At 47.0% G+C, this 22,552-nt stretch overlaps 1 protein-coding gene across 4 annotated transcripts in view; it reads right to left on the reverse strand.

Moving 5' to 3' along the window:
• Positions 1-655: 655 nt before the first annotated feature.
• The window catches only part of EHF (ETS homologous factor), a 41,110-nt gene continuing 19,213 nt past the window's right edge, over positions 656-22,552 (reverse strand). For 3 of the 4 annotated variants that reach the window (XM_086677701.1, XM_086677702.1, XM_086677699.1), the window contains exons 2-9: positions 20,888-20,987; positions 16,872-17,117; positions 14,620-14,682; positions 11,935-12,003; positions 11,749-11,817; positions 6,614-6,676; positions 5,168-5,363; positions 656-5,078 (exon numbers count right to left, since the gene is read on the reverse strand). In XM_086677701.1, the coding sequence (XP_086533827.1) occupies positions 4,979-5,078; positions 5,168-5,363; positions 6,614-6,676; positions 11,749-11,817; positions 11,935-12,003; positions 14,620-14,682; positions 16,872-17,117; positions 20,888-20,984 (903 nt within the window). In that variant the 5' untranslated portion in view covers positions 20,985-20,987 and the 3' untranslated portion in view covers positions 656-4,978. The remainder of the gene's footprint in view (positions 5,079-5,167; positions 5,364-6,613; positions 6,677-11,748; positions 11,818-11,934; positions 12,004-14,619; positions 14,683-16,871; positions 17,118-20,887; positions 20,988-22,552) is intronic. The other variant, XM_086677700.1, reaches the window with a different exon arrangement.

The following is a 22,552-nucleotide window of genomic DNA, read 5'->3' on the forward strand; positions in this document are numbered from 1 at the left end:
CCCAGAGGGGTTCTTTTAACCCAGAAGTGGGAACATGTCACTTCTCTATAGCTCCCCACCTCGCTCGAAAGAAAAACTGGAACTTTCATAACATCCTCCAAGTTCTATGTCATCTAACCTGCCAGTGCCTATTTGACATCATTTCCTACTATTGCTTATTTGGCTCTGGCAAAAAGTCTTCCTTGCTGCTCCTTGAACATGTCAGGAACGTATGTCAGGAACCGCAGGACCTTTGCACTTGCTGGTCCCTTCTGTAAGGTATCATTCCTCCAGTTACGTGCATCACTCCTTCCATCTTGCAGGTCTTCACTGAAATGTGAGCTAAACTTACATACATCCCTACATACACCCCAGCATTTTCCACTCCTTTTTGCTCTACATTTCTTTACTACACATCTAATATTTGCCTGTTAGTATTTTGTTTCTTGTCTGTTTCCATTCCATGAAACATGAACTTCATGAGAGTAGAGATTTTGTCCCTTTCATTCTCTACCATAGATTAGTGTCTAGGGTAGTGCCTGGCACATCATAGATGCTCAATAAATGCGTATTAAATTAAATATATGCAAGAATTACACGCATTTTGTTGCTATGGACTAAGTGCATTTCCTCTAAGCCCAGTTTTGGATGGCTCCTTGAAGCATGAAACACACAATTACAGGCTGGTCTTGGGTTTTTATTAGTGTTTTCTGGGACCCATCAAACAAAAAACAATACTTTGAAAAATATAATTCTTTCATAAAACAAAAATACTCAGTGTTAATTTCACATAAAGGGCAAGATTTCTGATTAAAAAAAAAAAAATAGCGGCAGTAGGATTGTTTTTCACCAACTGTCAGCCCAGAAGCCAAATGGGAAGAAAAGCAAGAATTATGCAGATACCTACAGAAAGATCAATCCCAATTAAGCTAACTGTGAGGGCTTATACATTTCAGGAGCTCATCAGGCACAGTCTTGGTGGGGTTTTACCAAGTGCTATCTTAATCCAGAAATGGAATCCTGAGAACCAAAGCTGAAGTTAAGTCAGCCCTGATATCATCGTTGTTGTGCTGTCCCTTTTTTCACACAGTATGTGTCCACGCAATAGGGTCCTATGGAACATCTGGTACATTTTGTCTAATTAAAGAAGCTCCTCATGTATATGGCTCCCTGTGCACTTAGTAGGCACTCAACAGTAACTATAGAAGAATAACATAATTGCCTTTCCCTCTCACTATTTTACCTTCTCCTATATTTTATACATTTGAAAAACAGCACACTTGCACAATGAAAGTCTAACATGCATGACTAACCTTATCAAAAGATCCCTCAGCATTTTTCAAAAAGACAAAATATATATATATATATTTATATATAAACCAACCCCCATATACTAAAATTCAGAACTGCTTTACACTTAAATAGCAATTTACATCGTATAAACACATTCATAATCTTCATTGGTTAAAACAGGTCAAAGGTCCATTACTGGCTTCTTGTACTAAATAAGGCTCACAGCTCCTAATCAGGCAACAGAATTCTCCTCTGATGTATGTTGGCTTGTGGAACCAAACAACTTGTCTGTTTGGTTTCATTTCAGCACAAGGAGGAAGGCAAAGTAAAAAGTCTCACAGTAGAATGTTCATCTAATAGATAACATGTCCTTGAAGTTGTGGCCATTGTGCTCCTATTCCAGTGAAGAAACGATTCACATCCCAATTATGGATATGGAGACATCTTCCAGAAGACATTTGCTCATTAAGTCAACAAATGTTTGCTGAGGACCTATCTCATGCTAGGTGCTGGGAAATATGGGTAAGATATAGTCCCTGCCCTCAAAGAGCTTACAGTCTAGAAAGACAAGGACTTTAAGGAAGGACCGGCATGTTCAAAGGAAAACTCATCACCCGGGTCTGCCCTGGTCAGAAGGCAAGTTCAAGAAGCCGCAGGTGTAGGTCTCTGGGATCCAAGGCCTAGCTCAAATTTCATCAAGTCAAATATCCAGGAGTCTCAGATTATCTAAATCTGGCCAAGTCTTAGCAACACATTTCCTGCCTCGGATTCCCATGAAAATGACAAATTAGAGCCCAAGCCTTGAGAATTCAAGAGACCAGGTGTGATAACCATGTAAGCATCCAACACAGATAAGCGTCTTGAGTGAGAAGCTATGAGTCCCCAAGAGAAGGTGGGGGGGGGGGGGGAGGGTGCTTCACCTGATGCTGGCTACTCTCTGGGATTTTGCTCTCCCTTGCAACACTGTGGTGGGAAGTATTCCGTTCACACCCTAAGTTGGCATGGCCCAATTGCCATGAGTTCTCCAAGTCACGAACAGCACATAGAAAATGCATCAACTCAAGCCAAGACAATAGAGAGATATGCTAAGAACTTAATACTCCAGCCTATTTAAGCAGGAACCAGGTGCCAAGAAACTGTCACTTTCGGCAAATAACACAATCTGTTAATTATCTGCAGAACTGTTCCAGTCGGTACTCCCCAGATTTACTTACTACCTACCAGAAAGTGCTCTTGATGGAGACGGTGCAGAAAGAGCCAAGGCCAATTTGGAGGAGTGTGAGAAACGTACAGGTTTGGGGAAGGGTGAACTCCGGGAAGGATCTAGCCACTTTAGGTGAAGAGCAGGCAAAGCCAGGGGGGAAAAGGCAGAGAGCACGTGAGCAGATGCCCCTAATGACGCCGCATGGTTCAGATGCACGCAGATGTGCAAAAATGCATGCGTTTACACCAATTCAGATATTTGGATGTTTAATTCATTCCATGTGAAAAGTGCTAAAATGCTGGAAAGGCCTCACACTTCTTTCGCTTCACTTGGAAAAGCACCTTGTGGTTTTTTACGCAGGCATGTTTCAGGTCTGTGTTGCTCGTTGTTATTTCCCTCAGTTTCCTCAGTAACTGTTATTTGACAACGTACGTGCAGGTGACCGAGGCAGGCGGAAATAAAAATGGACTTGGTTGTAACTTCAGAAGATCTCCTTAAGCCGGGCCTCCAAGGTCACCGTCCATAACGGCTCTCATTATAATCAGGACAAATTCTTAATTCTTACTTCCTACCTTCTGAATACATTACAAACACTTCACAACCTTCGACTATGAATCACTCGCCTTCCCTGGGTGAGACACGGTGGTAGGTGGTCCATTAGCTGATGAAACCCATTGTCTTCACCCCCACATTTTTGCTCAAGGTAGAGAGGCAAAAGGGGGGGAGAAAGCCAAGGACATGGGAAACCAAAACGAAAAGGTGCAAAAGGGATCTGAGTGTTTAAAGTCACTTCCAAAGTGTCCCCAGGCTCACGTTCCTCCCAGACTGCAGGGCCCAGTGCTGAGTCTCCAGGAACCTCTCAACAATTCCACCGAAGAAATCCCCAACTTCTTACTAACCATAACTCCGGAGCTGAGCTCTCTGTTTCCCTTCCCTCTTCCTTTCTTTTCTGTCTTTCCTTTTCAAAGCAAACAAAAATATCCCTCTGGACACGAATCTAGGCGACATATCATTCACTTTGGGATGAGTCGAGATGAGACAAGAAAGAGATTATCCAAAAGAGGAATGATGATAAGAATTAACATGTGCAAAGATTTTCCCTGGAACCCTCTCTCTTTCTCTCTCTCTCATTTCCTCCCTTCTTCTCTCTCTCTCTCTCTCTTTCTTTTCTCAGCATTTCCTTGTGCAATTTAATTTTTACTCCTTTTTAATTCTAGTGAAATGTCTTCTATTATAGTTCTTTGCTACATTACTATGTTTAGTTTGTCATCTGACTTTGGTTCTCATCTGGGGTTCTGAAAACTCCCTCTAGATGTCCCACTCCTGAATTCCCAACGTCCCTAACATTTTAAAAATTAAAAATTGATTGACTTTGCAGTCTTGCTTTTACTTCACTCTAGGGACTGAAAGATCTACACATAGCTTTGTCCTGAGAGTAAATCACCACCTTCATCTTGACTGGTTACATCAGTGGTTCTCAGCCAAGGACAATTTTGCCCTGCAAGGGATACCTGGCAATTTCTGAAGATGTCACAACTTTGGGGATGGGAGTGCTATTGGCAATTAGTGGCTAAAGGTCGTGGCTACTGCTAAACATCCTACAATGCACAAAACAGCCCAATAACGCACAACAAAGAATTACTCAGGGGCTATAGGGCTCCAAGAGCAAACTCATCACCACCTCCTTTTTCCCATTTATTTTGGAGCAATTGGGATAAAAACAACCAAGGCTAGACCCTCTCTTAAATATCTAGAAGTGAGCAGAGGTGGCAACTGAAGTTTCCACCCCCCCCCACCCGCCAATCATCCAAGCAAGGGAGAGAGAGAAAAACAGCCTTGGCATCAGGTAAATCATTCTTGAATGAGTAGAAAGCCCCCACCATTATTCTTCTCGCTGATTTAAGCATCACAAGTCCTGTGATTATGCAGTGATTATAGTCCACTTGGATTTCAGAAGGCTTCCTGCTCCACTCACCGGCTCCCAAAGCCCAGGTTAAACTTCCCAGCATCCTCTGGTTCATCCTGGCAATCTGAGACCTCGGGGTCCATGCTAACAACCACACCCACCTCTCTTGATGAGACCACGTGGATTCGTAAGCGCAGAAGACACATCACCTTTCCCTAATCATTTTGCACATAAAAACATTTAATGCCCTCTAATATTTTTTTCTTTCTTTTAGCAGGAAGCACAAGGCTACCAATCCTGTCATTCTTGCAGTGGAAAAGAACTTCAATAGAGGCAAAAACAAATCACGGCCACATACAAGCCTCATATTTCACAGAAAACTGTGTACGTTTGTTCCCCATATAGGACATACTTCAAAGTAACAAAATAATTTTATCGACTGTAGTGTTCCTTCTTCCCATTAGAAGCGGATGCTGTTCCCCCTCATGGTACATAAATATCAGAGAAAAGTAGTCTTTGAAATACGCATGTGCAGGATTTCTTGGTTTGCTATTGTCTGGGGTATGTGTTGGCTTGAGTTCCAAGTGTTGGCAGATTCAGTTTTCATTTTCTCTCCATCCACGTGCGTTTTTCCCAAATTTATAGACCAGTCTTCGTCCATCTACACGCTCCAGAATTTCTCTCTTGTAGTAATATCTGTAACAAAGGACATCGCATGAGGTGGCTGGTCAGACCCAGACCGCCGAGGAAACAACCGGTCACGGTTGGGACTGGAAACTCCTCACCTCATCGCTCGGCTGAGTTTTTCGTAGGTCATGCTGTTGTTGTTCTTCTTTTTTCCCCACAGCTGAGCCACAGCCTCCGATTTCAAGAACCTGAAGATGCCCTCAGACCGGTCTTCCCACTTGATTAGCCCTGGATTCTTGTCTGGGTTCAGGAGGATGTCACGGATGAATTCCCATAAGTGAGTCCCTCGTGGATCTGAGGAGAGGTTGGAAAAGTTGTGTATCAACGGCCTAAGTCACGGCAAAGAAGGGGCAGAGGAGGCACAGAGTTGTGACATTTTCTAGCAAGTAGGACACATCCCATTTCCCCCTACCCACCAGCAAAGCCAGACACGGGACGACCAAATATCGGATCGAAACAAAAGGCATTTGAGAATGAACTAGCACAGGGCTTTAGCTTATAAATCAGGAGTCTGAGACACAGAGAACGTAAGTGACTTGACCGAGGTCACCCAATTAACCAGTGTCAAAGCTAAGACGGAGGCATAGGTCTCGGCCCTCCAATGCCAGGGAGAGTCTCTTCGAATTACCGTGGACAAATTGTTCAGGATTCATTTTAAACTGTTATTTCCCTGAAGAGCGAATTTCAACCACTTTCGTTTAGGACCTCAGCCCAAGTAAATCGCTCTCACCCGGCAACTGTGCTTTAGTCAAATGCGCATCGACGGGGCTCTGGAACTTTGACTCCTAGAATATATTGGGGCAAGGTCTTGTGGGAGTTGAGGGGGCCAATATGAAAATGAAGCAGCTCCTATAATAAGATTAGCAACCAAATCCCACTTGACTCCCACTAGACTTGGGCCGCACAATTCCTCCCGCGATTTGAGGTGCTGTGTTCATTCGATTCCGTGGAGTGATGTGGAGTACAGATAGTGAAGATGTCCGATTCCCTATCACTTGTATATCACACCGTCTTGATTTCTTTCTGTGCCCTCTCCTCCATGTCTCTGATATTTCCTGTATCTTCATGAGGTTTGATTATTGGGGGAAATGCAACTTCCAAAGAGCTCTGCTGCATCTTCAGAGCAAACAGTCACCTCTTGGATCAATAACTTGACAGAGGTAGGAAGTCAACAGTCAACAAAAGGGAAAAAAAAATCTCAGCTGTTTCTTCCCACCCTTCTTCTCTTCCCACCCATTTTTCTGGAACGGGGGGAGTCACTAACCTCATGACTGCAAGAAGCGGTTATTCCTTTGGTATCTCAGTTTTAGAGCATATAGAGCAGCACGAGGAGGAACTCTCTGGCGGTGGGGGGGGGGGGGGTGTCTCTATTTGAGAAACTGCTTACCCGGGCAAGCGACGTCCCTACTCTCTCGCCCACACAGGCGGAGGTAGAAAAGTGGAGGCAACAGGCAGAGGCAATATTTGCCTAAAAATTAGCGGCCTCTAATTATGACCAACGTGAAAGGAAGGGCCAAGAGCCATCTGAAAGCCCGCCAACTTACTGTGCTTTTTGGTGTGGGACTTTGCAGGGTGGTCTTGGTCCTTTTTTATCTCGGGTGACTCTGCTAAAGGAAAAAACAAGAACTGTTTAATTTACCTCTTTCCTACAATCGTGATTTCCATTCATTCATCCACTCATTTAACCAATATTTTTTGAGCACCTAGTACATGCCTGGCACTGTTTGTATATGCGGTGAGTAAAATAAAACAGAGATGATAAAAACTATCCCCCGCGGATAAGGGGACCAGGAGGATGTGAGGGAAACAGTCAGCCATGCAGAGAGCTTATGGAAGAACCTGCTATGAATAAGAATAGTAAGTGCAAAGGCCCTGAGGTCAGTATGTGTTTGGTACATTCACAGAATAGAAGGAAGCCAGTGCAACTGTGACAAAGGGGTAAAGGTTCAGGCTTGATGGGACTCTGGATTTTAGCTCTTATACTCAGATAAGAAGCCATTGAAGGATTTAGGTCATTGAAGTAAGTTGAGTGTGTGTGTGTGTGTGTGTTTCTTTTTTTACATAATATAAAACGTAAACATTTATAACAAAGAAAATGGCTTTTAAGCCAGAGGAGTGCCCTTTTTTGGCATGCAAAGTTACATTTTAATCAGCCTGACAAAGGGACCATTGACTGGCCTGAGCTCAGTACAGAGGGCCACCAGTGGACTATGGAAACACAGATTAGTTTAACAAATGACTCATTATGGTAACCCTTGAGAGTATCACCAAAGAGAAGACGGCAGAGGCAGATCTGTGAAACGAAACTTCTTAAAAAGAAAACTAAATGGTCTAGCAGTACATGTATGCATGGGTATATGGAGTGTGTGTGTGTGTGTGTGTGTGTGTGAGAGAGAGAGAGAGAGAGAGAGAGAGAGAGAGAGAGAGAGAGAGGAGAGAGAGATTGGACCCCTCAGGTATTTGGAGGACCAAAGCAGATCTCACCAAAACTCTCTGAATCAGAAATCCACAATTTTAATACAGAGTAGTCTCTAAATGCAAGCCAATCCTGTTAAGGAACTGGGCCAGTAAAATGCATCTCTTCTGTGGGCATTACATCGGGGCTCCCTAAGCTAGGGTTCACTGACCCGTGTGGCCTTCAAGGGCATTTCAGACTGACTGAAACTGTATGCAAAGGGAGAGGGTTCTTGACGTTCATTCAATTGTCAAGAGTGTCATCATTCAAAGAGTTAGAATAACCATTAGCTCCTAATTAAAATGGTTAAGAAGCATAGCTACTGTTTATTGAGCACTTACTATGTACCTGTGCTAAGCTTTTTACCTGAATGACCTTATTTACTTCACTCCATGACCCTATGAGGTGGGTACTGTTATGATTCACAGATTATAGCTGTGGTGGAGCTAAGACACAGAGAGGTCAGATGGCTTGTGTAAAGTCGCACAGCCTGTGAGGAGAGTCAGGACGTGAACACAAACAGTTTGAATGCAGAGGCTTCATCCCAACCACCACTCGGTGCCATTTCCAAAGATGGTGGCACAGCACAGATTTCACAGATGTCTTCCCTGCCGAGAATCAGGGTCAGTTCTATAATGCTCTAGCTGGGGTGGGGGGGAGAAGCAATTCCGACTTGAGGATTCTGTATTTTCCAGCATGCATGGACACGTCCACCTATAGGAGCACCCGGCTTATCACGACTCAGCGTTCCGAGCAGTTTCTCTGTAAGCCATGGTGGGTGGACGGGGATTTCACCAGCTCTGGTTAGCAGAGAAGCCTCTCACTCTGGTTAAGACTCTCTCCCCAGGCGCTGCTGGCAAGAGGGCCTGCGCCTGACTTGGGTTTCTCTGAAATCTGGAAGGGCAAATTCACAGGAAATGTGAGGAGACTCCAGTCTCCCTCCCTGTAGGTTTCAGGGTGAGGTTGCAACATCCCATCAGGATGTGACAGTATTGCGACAGGCCTGGCACCCACCCCGGTTTCCAAGTGATACATCACTCTGACAGGGCCGCGTTGTTCTGCAGACAAAGAGTGGCATTTACCCAGGAGGCCACAAGCAAAGCTCATTTTCCAATGGCATCCAAGAGGGATATGGGGCCATTATTTCAGAGCCAGGGTTGAACTCAGAAAAACCCAAGTGTTTCTTGGCTTATTGGCCTCAATAATAATATTGGCCTAAATAATATTTAGGGGTTCCAAGCTGACATAGAGTCAATTACTTTGGGGGGAAGGTAACTTAGCGAATAAGATGGAAACCTCAGACCCTCTCCCCAGAAAAAATGCACATATGTGCATACTCAGGGAGAATCTGTGAACAACTTTAGGGGTTTAGGCTCACTTAGCAGTCCGTGGACTCTAGACTTAAAGACCCCAGACCAGACAGACCATGAGGGAGTTTCCTCTGTGAGATGTCAGCCATTTACGGAGACTGGACCTCTATCCAGCTTCAAGAAAAACTAAAAACAAAGAATAAAACAACTCTCCTAATAAAAGTGTTTCCATCATAAATAATACGGAGGACTGACTATACAGCCAAAGGCAAAAGGAAACTAGAGATTTCTTCCAGCCTCCTCTTCCTGTCCCTGGTGTGTGTGTGGACAAGCTGTGGAATCACCAACCTGCCTTAGCACTAAAGTCTTTTGATCTGAAAGCTCACTTTAATACGATGGCCTCTCCCCCTGTGTCTTCCCCTCACCCCAAAATAAAAGTCAAAACCTTTGAAGTTAGCCATGTGGTTGAGTGATTCACTCGTATAAAATAATGGCTCGCTCTGGGGAAGTTGTCCAGCTTGGCTTTCTCTTGCTCTGCTCCCAGGTACCTCAGGCCAAGGTCCAGTCTGGGCAAGGGCAGCACCAAGCCACAGGTGTGTGACGCAAGTTCCAGAGCATGACTTCAGCTAAGTCGCTTCGCAAGAAGTGCAGATTAGAAGCATTTGCATGTGATTCAGCTGTGAGCCATTTCTTTACGGGATATCCAAATGTCAGTGTTATAATAGACCGTGCCACCCTAGCTCTAGGCTCAACAAGTCAGTGAATAAACACATCAAGCCCGAGTTGGCATGATTGGCTCGAGGACTATCGGGCAGATCAGGAACACTGGCAGCAGCCATTTTGTGAAATGGGCAGATGACAGAGAAATCAAAACAAAGCCTGCTTCCCCACCTGCGTTTATCACAGAGGGCATCAGTTTATGTTGGGCCTCGCCTTCGCTTGGCTTGTAACTGGCATTAAAACATAGAAAGATATTTACCTGCACCCGATTTAATGGGAACTGAAAATCTAAAGACTCAGACAAATGACAAAGGTCTTTTTACAGGGGTTCGGCAGAGACTAAACCTTTCTGGAAGGAGTGACCCCATCACACAAGGCTGTAATTCACTATCCCACTGGAGGGCCGTTCCTCCAAAGAATCTCCCAGGCCCAGACACTGAGCTGATTCTTGCAGTAATGATTCTGGTAGAGGTCCCGGATTGTTTCACTGCGGTTCCATCGTAGGATAGGAACAGTGGACGGGGGAATCCAGGATCAATGGAGGCAAAGGTGTGCAGATCTGCAAAGTCCATTTTTCAGGATGATTCAAAGGTGGGATAAGGGGACAGTGAGTTCCCGGTTACTGCAAATGTGAAAGCAGAAAGGGCCCCTATTGGTTCTGAGACTCTAGAAGATAAGGCAGGAGACAGAAGAGAGAAGCCTGGACAGGCCGTGAGGGCAGGGGAGCTGTGACATGGCTTTTATGTATCCCAGGTGCCCGAAGACCTAACAACCTCTGAGCTTAGGAAGTGGTTTGTGCAAGTTTATTCTCAGCTGCCGTCTTTCGCCATAAGCCAGAGACCCAACCAGAAGGACGCAGGAGGCGCCACCTTGCAAAGCGTGAGAGGGAGTCAGAGTGCGACCGGATGGTTTCCTCAGCTCTGAAATCCTGGGTCTGGACTGGGTGGCAATGACTGCTGCAGAAATTTCCCCCCAATTGTTTCTGTTCCCCCAGAATGGCGAACCCACTGCAGAGCCTTTCCAGTGTCTGATCTATTTCCTAAGTTACACAAATCCTTCCGGTGACACATAACAAACACTCTGGGCCATCAGGGGAGGGGGAAGTAGGGAAACGAATTGGCCTTCATTCTTCACTTCAGTTCCAGATGCATTTACGCCGGCTCCCAGCTCTGTTTCATTCAAGGGGTTTGACCCGAAAACAGAACCTGAAATCTTGTTACTTCAGTTCTCAAACACAGTGAACAAAAGCAAAAAAAAAAAAAAAAAAAGGAGGGGGAGGTCAGGGGAGGAGAGGCCATTTGATTCCAAGTTCTTCATTTAAATCCCAATTCTTAAGATGCCCCGAATTCAATTCCAGCAAAAGAGCAATTGACTCATGACAAGTCTAAGCTCCGAACCTCACAGACCCAAGCAGAGCTACGGGTTCGTACCCAGGTCAAGGGACAACATGGAACCCTCTGTTCACCTCCCCAGTTCTCACATGGCACCTGCCAATGTCCCTGTTTGTGAGGGGAGGGAGAGAGAATCTGAAAGCGCCTCTCCAGACTCCCAACAAACCAACCCCCTCCGTGGAACCTTGACCGAGAGCTAAGGGTAGCCCCCCAGTTGCATCCAATTTTAAGCAAACACAACTAATGTGAACGTAGTTCATATAAAGTGCAGGTGGTCTGACTAATCTGAGCCATCAGGGGCAGACTTAAAAACTGACCTGTGAAAACCAGGGTTCTAGAAATGTCCAACTGCCACCCTTCTACTCAGAGACCATCAGCAAAGGTTCGCTGATCTCTGAAGGCCACTTTTAGATATCCTTCCCCTAAAGTCAGATATAGTTTGTTGAAAATTAGATATGGCCTTCTTCCCCCATAACTATGCCCAAGTCTGAATAGTTTTATCAGATAGTTTCCCAAGAGCAAGTCCGTGTTGAAAAGAGAGGTTTTTGTTGTCACGAGAGGGTGACTTGGTTTCACAGGAGACAAACACTTTTCCTAGAGGCTTCCCTGGTGGTCATTTTCGAGGTACAAATATTGGCTGGCAAGCAAGCCTCTTCAAAAGAGCAAGTCTTTTCCTTTCCTAGTCTTTTAACGAGAAAGACTCCATCCAGCAAAGTGGAAACCTAGGATGTGGGTGATTCTCATTCATTCTCAGTAAGGACTTGCAGGTGGCACACTTGGGCCCTGAGGTCAGGACAACTTACCGACAGGAAGGTGACCGGTGGTTGTCATGGAGATCTGGGCCCGGCAGAAAGTCTTGCTGTCCAACAGATCTGCGGCAATGAAAAGACAAAGGACATCAGGCGCCCCCACCTTACAATGTAACTTCGTGGCTGTTAGAAAACAGGGTAAAAATGTCAAAGGCCTTTAAGTGTCAGGGAGTTAGTTACCTACTGTGCTACCATAGCTGGTGTCATATAAATAGTTTTCTTCTTTCCAGGTGTTCATGACGGAAGGGTCTACAAAAGACGGAAAATGGGAATGGTCAGCAAGCATCTTCCCCTGGGTGATGAGTTTGCCTTTTCTAACTCCCTGCTCCTCAGAGAGGGGCGGGACATAGTGGGTGGTCCTCACAGAGAAAGGGTAAGATTCTGTTTCTGCCACATGTAACTCACTTTTCTTCCAGGGTCCTGGGGGAAATGGGCTTTATCACGGCCCCAGCCAGATGTTCTATACCTGCTGCCTCTTTGGGGACATGAGACAAGTTACCGCAGTGAGACCCGGTCCCAGACCATCGCTTTGGCTTCCTGGGAATTTTCCCAGTCCGCACGTGGCAGGGGCTGGGCTCGGGAGCCTGGCATTGTCTTGCATTCTACTAGATAAAATTCACATTAGGAAAAGAAATTGTTGGCGACAAATAATTCCTAATTAATGAGCGTCTTTTCCTAGAAATCTCTTCCTGGGAGAATTAATGTTTCCTTGCAGGAAGTCTAGCTAGTCTTATCACGGTGTCTTTGTGGCTGAAATTCTGGAAGTCCCCCTCCAGTTGGATGACAGCTCCCTCCCCCCAGGATTTCTCCAATTATCTTAAGGGGCAACATAAAATTCTCAAAACAAAATAGAGAAGGAGAAGAGCGTGTCACCTAATCAAGCAAACAACTTTGGAGAGTGAGGCCCCATCCCCTCATCTTGGAAAAGAAGCGTGCTTCTTCCCCCCACCCCCACCCCTGCAGTGTGCTGGGTAAGCATGTCTGACTCTTCAGATTTCAGATTTGAAGGAAACTCCCGCCCACCTACCCCAAATGGAGCCCAACTCCTACACAACCCCCACGTCTGGGCTGATCGCCAACAGAAGCATTTTCTTTCCCGGCCAAGAGCTGTGAGACCTGGCAGGAGCTCTCACCTTGTCCCCACCAGGAACGTCCTGCTTTTCCCTCTTCACCGATGGAGGCTGCCCTCAGCTCCCCTCCTGTCTGGGTTCTGAATTTCAGGGTCAGGGTGGTAAGCCACTGGCCGAGTTTCATTTTGTTTTTATAGCATAGATGGCATAAAACCTGACTCACTGGCTAAGTCCTCCTGTTTACGCCATAGGGATTTAGCTGGTATTTTAGCTAATAGCTACGTGTTTGGCCACCCCAAGCCCAGTCTCCTGGAGTCACACCCTCTCTCCTTGTTGGGTCACCTCATACACCTGTTGTTGTCTCTGAAAACAAATTGAACCGAAAAGTTTTGGGGGGTGTTGTCCCCTCTTGAGCCTCTTCTCCCCTCCTCCTAGGGTGGACCTTCTTCTCCACCCTTTGGCTTAGCTTTTCTGAACTGGCAACACAAGAATGTCTGGATGGTCAAGGAGGAATTATCAAGTTATTTGGGCCCTCTCCAATACCAGCTGGCTCCTCCAGTGGGGCTGTCAGGTCCTGGTGGGAGTAGGGGCGGAACCCCAGCCTCTGGGACAAGTCCAGTGTCTGCCTCTAGGGCAATCAGACCCAGAAGCACAGACCATCTGGGGAACCCAAGCGCTGGTCTCTGGGGGAGCAGGGGAGGGCAAGGCTAGGAAAACCTAATTAACATGCTTAGCAGCTATTGTTTTCTCTTTACTAATGGGAGACTAGCCTCAAATAAAGAGAGCAAATAACGTGTGGGGTCAATTTCAGCCCCTAGGGACTCACAAACCACCCCAGGTCAAATCCTGTCCTCCGTGACTAGCGTGCAACCCTCAGGGAGGCCTGTGGCAAACTTGTCCCACAATCTCACTGACATGCCTGTAGGGAGTGACCCTGGAGGAGCGGCAGCCGCACGATTTTATCGTGGCCAGTAGACTTTGGGGGACTTGCATAGGTCTCCCTAGATGGAGAGGTCATAGGCCAAAGGCCAATATGCAAGGAGATCTGATTGGTGCCAGGCCCTGGGGCGCAGTTTCTCAAGGCAGCTCCTGCCTGCCCTCTGCAAGTCCTACAGACCGGCAGAAAGTCCCCAGGAGAAAGATGTGGGACAGAGAAAGGAGGGTTGACTGGTCAGGGGAAGAACAAAAGTAAATGTAGATACTATGAAATTGCATAGCCTACTCAGAGCCTAGAATAGTGTCTTTTGTCTAAAAATGCACCTGAGGCAGGAGTTGAGTTCTGCAGCTGCTCTTAGATGTCCCCCCAGGGCCTTCCAGAAGCTACAGTGTCTACAAGAGCACGTCTGTATGTTCCTCCTTTTTGTGAAATATACCCCCATCTAAAGAGGAGCGGGGAGGAGACACTGGCCTTTGTCTCTTCTCTCCCCTTGCTTCTTCTAACTCGGCTCAGCCCAGTTCCCTGACTCTCTTCCTACAAGAAGGAGGCCCACCTAGGCTCTGCATTTTTCCTTGCCCTTGGACCAGAGCCTGCATGGTGCCTTGACCAGTAGTGGGAAGCAGAGAAGTGTGGGCAGCACCAGTCTAGATCAGAAATAGATGGCAGTCACTGGTCCCAAAGGCAAAGAACGAGGTTCATGGTGGAGTGGCCCGCTGGAGGTGGCCAGGGAAGAGGCATCCTTGGGTTTCCTGCCATCACACTGGATCCGTCTGCTCCCACGCTCTCCTGACTCCCTCCAACTGTCCTCCCCCGGGGCTTTGACTACCGAGTTGGCTCCCTTTGTCTGGGGCTACTCACCAGTTTGTTCCGTCTTGACAATGACATTGTGTGTGGACTGGAACAGGTCACTGCTGCACTGGCCTGTGAAGGACAGATTGGGAAAGTCTGAGCCGGCTCACGTGGAGCCAAAACTTAAACAAGCCACAAAAGCTTAAACAAGGATAGAGCTGGCTTCTCGGAAGACCTTATGCCAGTCCTGCCACCTGTCCGCCTCTGTTGGCTTATGCGAGGGCGCTTCCCTCTCAGCACCTACAAACTTGAGCCTGGAGTCCCGGCCCAGAAAATCAGTAGCTAGGGCATCTACATCGGATGGAATTATTTGGCCTTGTACAGGGACGCCATCCAGTATGATGGGAATAGAACTTCAGAAGTCAGCGGGCCAGTTTTCCCACTAATAGCTGCGAGGCACTTCGCCTTTCTGGGTCTTGCTTTCGTCATCTGTAAATTTAGGGGATTAAACTAGATAAAGTCATTAGATGGCCTCTAAGGTGCTTTCCCCTACTAAGATATGATACAAAATGAAAACAAAAATAGGCTAGAAACCATTTTGACTGGCTTGATTCTTCTTTGATCTTAAATGTAATGAAACCCATTTGATTAGATTCAATCTATGAGGTATGTCCACATAAATGAATACCAAAAATAAACACACACACACACACACACACACACACACGTGAATGAGTTGAGTATGTGTGTCCTCTCCAGACAGATTTTAAATATCTCAAGAGAAGAGGTCATACCTTTAACCTCTCTGACCTTTGGGTTTCCCGTCTGTAAAATGGGTACAATGTTTAGTTTTTGTCATAAGATCATTAAATGAATCAAGTCACTTAGAGTGTCCGGTATAAATAAACACTCAAAGAATATAAGTTAATATAATGTCTACAAAAAGGCGAACAAGGAAACAAAGGGAAGAAATCTGGTGATCAGGCACTCAGAGGCACCAACAGAATGCAGTGGGACCAGACAAGTCATAGGAGGTCAAAGATGGCCGCAGCACCTTCGCTCTCTGCCTCCCAAGCCTGTCTGCCTTAGGTTCCAATCAGGGCAAAGCTTTAAAGGAGTGGATTTAATTGCAGGTAGGGAGGTAAATATTTTTAAATCTTCAAGTGTAAGTCTGCTCCTTCTGAAGATTCCCGAGGGTTATTTATAGAGCCTTGTTTGGTCTGGTTCTAGTAAAAGAAAAATGAGCAACCGTCTGTGTGAGGTACTTGGGAAGAAGGGAGTGCCCGGGAGCTGGATGAGGTCATCCAAAATGGCCACCCCAGCTGCCAGCTTTGAGGCCAGACCCTGGGTCCTCCTCAGTGTTGGTAACGGCTGTCACAGTCTGACTCTGCTTCAGAGCCCTGGAACTGACGCCTTCCCAAAGTTACAGCTACCTGCCCAAACATAGGTTCTGCTAAGACAGACATGCCCGTTCTGATGTGGACAGGCCAGCTCGCAATTCCTACAAGTTACTGCCTTCCAAGATGCCCACGGTTCTCAGAAGAGCTAGGTTTTTACTGGTATTATCAGGAGACCCTTATGTCAGTGTCAAAGACATTCTGCAAGGTGAGTTGTCTGCCCTAGCGTGTCTGATGAGCCAGTATGGAAGGTGTGTGAATAAGCTATCACTGATGCACAGTGTGCGAAAGGGTAGCCTGCCTGTGTTCTAGGCAAGGCTTCAAGAAAGACACTTCTGGGGCGCTAGGGCGGCCCTGACTCCGGAAATCGCTGCAGAAACATCCCACACGTGCGCAGACCATTAGTTCTAACCCCACTTCTCCCCCTTTTTTTTGAGTTTCAGATCTTTTAAGAATCTGTTGAAATACCGCGAGCCATCTCGTCCCCAAAACGCAAACATAGACCTAATTCTGCATTTCTTCTTACCCCCCGTAGGTCCCATGTTAAGAACCTAGGTCCAGAAGTTTCAAAAAAAGAAAAAGTATCCATGATGATCTTAACAAGCAAGTGATCGGGAATTAAGCTATTGAAACCTGCTTGCGAGGGAAAGAAGAAAAGGTTTTCTGATGGCGAGTCTGTGAATATCCAGTTTAAAAATTAACCAGAAGGAGAAATGAAATGATCTTGGGTTTATATGGGATTAGACACACCTGGAACCCTAGACTTTGTGCCTATTCTCTCGCCTCCTTTCTCCGTCCCTCCCTCGGGACCCAGTCATTTGGAGGTGAGACCGTCCTCTGATGTCCCTGACAAGGAGCCCTGCCAGCTGAGGGGTCCCTGCTCTCTGCAGCTGGCTCCCAGAGGGGTAGACAAGAGATAGTCACCATTCCACTTGAGATGCTGCAGGTTGCTGTAGAGGAGCTGGCCCGCCGTGCCCGCCGCCCGGGTGAACTCCTGCAAACTCATGCTGCAGAGATGCTCGCCGTTGACGTCGAACTCCTGGAAAGGGATGCAGCTGGCATCGAGCTGGTTGGTGTCCAGAAGGTGCTGGAGCCACTCCCACACCTGGTACTTGGTCCAGTACTGAGGATGGACCTCATGCCACTGGCCTCCGAAAAACCCGCTGGAAACTGCAAAACAGGAGGCGGTCCCGTGAGCGCCCCGTGGTTCTTCCCGGACATCATCTCAGACACGAGATGCACCGCCGGCTGCCAGGCGTCAGCACCGCTACGGTCAGGGGACGGCAGCGTGGGGGCTGGGGCACAAGACGGGCCCTGCGAGAGGAGGCTCTCAGAAACCCAGTCCTTTCCTCAGTTGTGGCGGGGGCTGATCGTCAGCCTCCCTGCCAGTTCGTGTCCTCCCTAGTATAACACTTACCCCTGGGCACTTCGTGAGCACACAGACTTGACCTGAAGTACTCTGAGATCATGAGCTCATTCCCACCTCCTGCAAAGTGCCATGAAAGCTAAAGTGTCGCCACAGTGTCAGCAACCTAATAGCCTCTTGTCCACACCCACACAGTTCCCTTCCTCTCTTTTCTCTTTCTCTCTCCCACTTTTTCCTCTCTGTTACGCACACACGCACACACACACACACACACACACACACACACACACAAATTCAGACCATTTTCAACCAACAATGAAGCCTGAGAATAAGGTTCTTTTCTCTCTGATACCTTTGCTTCTCCCCAGAGTGGTCCAGACTAGCCATCTGCTAACGGTGCTGATATACCCCTGCCCCCCATGGATTATTACAGCCTCTATGACGTCACTTTCCTACTCAGCTACCCTCAGTGGCTTCCCATTATTCACTGAAATTAAGGGCAAAACTGACAAGTCCAGCACTGGGGCTCTTCAGTAACTATTCTTCAAGTGATCTATCACTTCTGAAGGTGTTCCTTGAGCCTGGTTAATATCCTGCCAATCACTCCCTGTTGAAGTCCTACCCAGCCTGCATATTCTGGCCACCCCATAAAAGCCATCACAAATCCCCCCAGCTTGCTGCAAGGGCTTGATGTCCCCTGAGTCTCCAGGAGATGTGCTTGGCATTTCTCCTGATGGCTGTTGTCATGTTCTGCTTTTCTTCACAAATCTCTAAGTTCTGTCTCATCCTTCTTTGCAAATTGTAAACTCAAGGTCATGGACTCCGTCTAACTCATCTTTGTATCTCCTACCGAAAGAGACTCAGAGACTAGGCCATCGTAGGTGGTCTCTCTCCATTTCTTTGGTGGAATTTGTTGCTGAAGAAGAAATCACGTAGGACTCTAGAAGAGTTTGAGGTGCATTCACAAGATGGTTAGATTAAATACCAGTAAAGAAGTAAAATTCATCAAAGGCAACAATATCACTGACCTGGATGTGGGCTAACCTACCGCATCTGTGACTCTCTTGTCTCATTCAAGAGAACCTCACAAAGTCACCCCAAAGTCCTGGTCCTTGGCGGGGGGGGGTGGTGGATGGAGAGGGTTTCTTTCTATTTCTTTGGTGGAATTTGTGCCTGGGGACATGGTAATAGGGCTGAGATCTTACAGTCCCCTTGAAAACAGAGGTCAAGGGGAGGAGCTCTCATCCAAGAAAAACGAGGGGCAGGGACAAGGGGAAAACACTGTTGTAGCCCACCAAGGTGAAGGGAGTCTGACTGAACATGGCACACAGATACTCCCACAAACTGAATGATGGACCAACACGGGAAAGCACAGCGCAAGAAAACCATCTCTAATTTGTTTCTTCAAAGGCATGCTAGGTGAGTACTTCTCAAACTTTAATATGATTGTCAATCACCAGGGAATGTTGTTCAAATGCAGATCCAAATTCCATAGATCTAGGGCGAGGCCTGAGTTTCTGCATTCCTAACAAGCTTCCACAAGATGATGATGATGATGATGATGATGATGATGATGATGGTGATGATGACGATGGTCTGTGGATACAGTTTGAGTGACAAGCAGCTAAAGAGCTCCAAGGGTTTGATTCCCTTAATGCTGTTTGCCTAGCCCTCAACCCCTCAGAAAGGCTGAAGGGGGAATGTTTCACCCCGTCTGAATTCATCCCCTGCTTCCAGAGCCCAGAAGCATTAACAGCAAGAGATAGAGGTCATTTAGGTGCGAAGGTGACTGCCACGGGTCATATCTACACTCATAGTATGTGCTTCACTCTTTACCCGTCATGGCCAGACAAAAGCAGCCCTAAACCCTCCACTGGGGCCCTGAAGGGGAAGCCAATTGTGATGGGGAACAAGGACAAGGATTGGAACAATCTGGTCCCCAAATTTAATTACACAGAAATATTCCCAAATATACAAACATGCAGAGCTTACACTGGCTCTTTCCACGTCCCTCCAATTTTTTGGTGTCTCACAAAAACAGCTGTTTCGGGATGAGGTATATTTTTGTGGCTCCCTGAGTCTTTGATCTTTTTTTCCCCAAGATAATTACTCTGCTGTGACAGTATAGCTCTGAGTTTACAAATAAGAGAAATAACTCTCAATAACCCGACAACAGGCCTCTCCGTTTCCTCTCCCAACTCCTAGAATAAAGGATAGTTCTTGATATTGTATCCTATTAGAACTTGGGAGAACCAGAGAGTTTTGTCTAAAGATGGGTTCTCCCCATCTGCCAGGGGACTCATCCAATTCCTCAAGTTTTAGGAGAATCCCTGAAAATCCCATAAGTTCAACTCTTGTCTATTATTCAACTGACCCCTGTCAATCATGACCAGGGACTGGGACTTCTTTGGGGCCCCTAAGTTCTATTCCCTGCTAAAAACACTGCCCCAGCTTTCTCCAAAGCACACAGGAGGAAGGCTGTCCTAATCCGGGGTCCAGACTGGGGACTCTCCAGAGCCAAAGACTCTCCAGGCTGAAGAAACTTCCTACCCTATTTGGAATCCTCCTTTGAGGTCCTCACGAGGAATCTGAGGCCTGCATCAGAAAATGCCACTGCCCGGAAAGCACAGCAGTTCTGTGGACAGGTGGCCAAATGAGGGAAGGTCACCTGACCATGCTTCCCAACCCTGTTTGACTGGGGTTCCAAACTGAAAGGGGTGGAGCTGCACTTCGATCAACCGCTCATTGGAGAACACAAGCCTTCCATTATCCTCCTGTTCTGCTTCTCCGGATATGCTCGCCGCAGACAGCACATTTCCACATCTCCAGAGGAGCAAGAGCAGCAGATTCTCTTGCAAGGAGACTAGCAGCCAGTTTGGGGCAGGAGAGGAGCCTGGAGCTCCTTAAACCCGCTGCAGTCTGATGCAAGGCAGTCTGCCTTCACGGTGGGGTTGGGGCCTGATTCAGCTACTGTCTTCATCCAGTTCACTTCTACAGTAAGCCGTGGGCTTGATCCCCAAACCCTCCGGAAGCCGCATCAGCAGGCCCTCCCTCTTCGAATCAATCGGCTCCAAATGAAAGCCCCAAAGGGAGACACGTGGTCCCACAAATCTCTCGCCTTACGAAGGCTGGTCACGGAAGATGAAATAGAATAAGCTGCTGTAACCCTGTCTTCCTTAAGTTCCACGCTGCCACACAGCGCGCGCGCGCGCGCGCACGCGCACACACACACACACACACACACACACACACCCTTTTCTCTGCTATCCTATCCTGATACCCCAGCCAAACACTGTTAAAAGCTTCCCTTTGGGCATATCTTCTACCACCCACTCTGCCAGGCTGCCTTCAATATTGGGAGGAAACAATGGAATATCTGGAGCCGGCTTCTGTCTGGAGCCCCAAGAGCCTATGGGGACCTCCAGCACGCAGTTTGCTCCATTTCCCCTCGTCCCCACACCCCTGCTGAATAAAACCTGCGTTTTTCAAACATTAAGTTGAGAAACGAAGCGTAATTAAAACAGAGGAAAAAGCCCCACGGGGCGTGACACTGACGCCCACTTGGTCCCCTTACCATTGCACGTGGGGTAGCTGTCTGTCCAGGTTGGCTGCTGGTGGAGGAGATTGTTGCTGGGGTTGAGATTCATTACACCACTTCCTTCCAGAATCATGATCTGTAAGGGGATCAAACAGTTCATTCGGTCAGTGCCTCTCGGACAAACGTCATTTGGGAGCACAGATCATAGAGTTAATTCAGGAATTAAAAAAAAAAAAAAAAAAAAGAATTTGTCCTGCTATCCACTGCCTCCAAAGCACGTTACCACAGCCCTTTCAGTAAAAGCAAAACTCACTGGCAATTAAAAATTTCCAGGTTCAACTTTCATATGCATGAGGCAAGTTTTTACAGCCACCCATTCATAAATGAATAATCTCTGATCAGGAATGAAGCAGGAGGAAAATGCAATACCTGCTCACAGGGCGAGTCTGGCCAGCAGCCATGATTTTTTTTTTTTTTTTTTTTACAAAAGTGAAAATGCCAAAGAGATTTCATGTAAAGTGAAATTGCAATCAATAAAATCCAAGCCAGTGGCGGCATAGACCCGGCACCTGCACAGGCCCTCGGATCTGAAATCAGACGTTCACAAGTCCCAACACAACTGAGCAGCCCTGCACTCGAACACCTAACCGAGTTTCCTCAGTGTAGATACCTGCCACAGCCCGTGTCCACATGTCAAAGAACTTCAGACGTAGGTACTTAGAGCTCCTCCAGTATTTGGCTCCATGATAATGTCAGGAATCCCAGTAAAAATTCTGACGAGCTTTCTCTCTCCTTTTAGAGCCCTGAAGAACACCACGGGCTTGGAAACTGACCCGAAGGTGGCTCTCTCAGTCTCCTTTTCTCAGCAAAGGACACAGGAGAAGAGCCTTTCTCTCATGGGGAACTGTTTGGGTTTTTTAAACAACATAAATATTCTACACTTTAGAACAATGCGTCTCACCCCTTCGGCGTTTATAATATTCCCTATTCTCAAGTCGGACGCTCTCCTCCTTTTAGACCCAAGCCCTAGAAGTAGGTTCAGTCACTCAAAAGAAGAGCGGCCTGTTCCAGAAGGCAATTGAGCATGACCCAGGGCCTGTAAAGATAACTTGCTCTTTCTAAAATGTTGGGGTGAGGAGAGGAGGTAGCCTCATAGCAGCGACTCATGGAAAATTTTCTGCCTGTTTTAGGGAAATCATATCCTTGGGTGTCACCAACGTCCCCCAGATTGAAATCGCTCCAGTAGAGAGCTTCCAGCCCCCAAACCCCTTCCTCCAACTTAGCTCCTACTCCCCCGGTTCTAGGTAGGGCTTCAGAGGGGAGAAGAGGGGTCTGGAAGAGGCATAAAAGTTTCATTCGCATATTGATTCACTCAACAAATATTTACCAGCCATACAATGGGCTGGGTACTATTCCAGGCACCAGGGACAGAGCTGTGACTAGGAGTCAAGCTAGGCCAAACAGGAACATTCGTGATGATTATTAACATCATCATGGCTGTTTGGTAAATAACTAGGCCTGAATCCAGCCTAAGTAGAAAGTAGCAAAAGAAATATAGAAGAGAATGGTGAGCACCACAGTAGACCAGGGGCCGGGAGGTGGGCAGAGCCGGGATCTGTGTGGCGGCACCATATACATGAGGTTCAAAGCCAGAAGGAACAGGCTTGATTCCAAGCTCTACCCCTTACCGGCCGGTTAGTA

This window comes from Puma concolor, chromosome D1 (assembly GCF_028749965.1).
Source record: "Puma concolor isolate L17-30 chromosome D1, mPumCon1.1.hap2, whole genome shotgun sequence".
Taxonomy (NCBI): domain Eukaryota; kingdom Metazoa; phylum Chordata; class Mammalia; order Carnivora; family Felidae; genus Puma; species Puma concolor.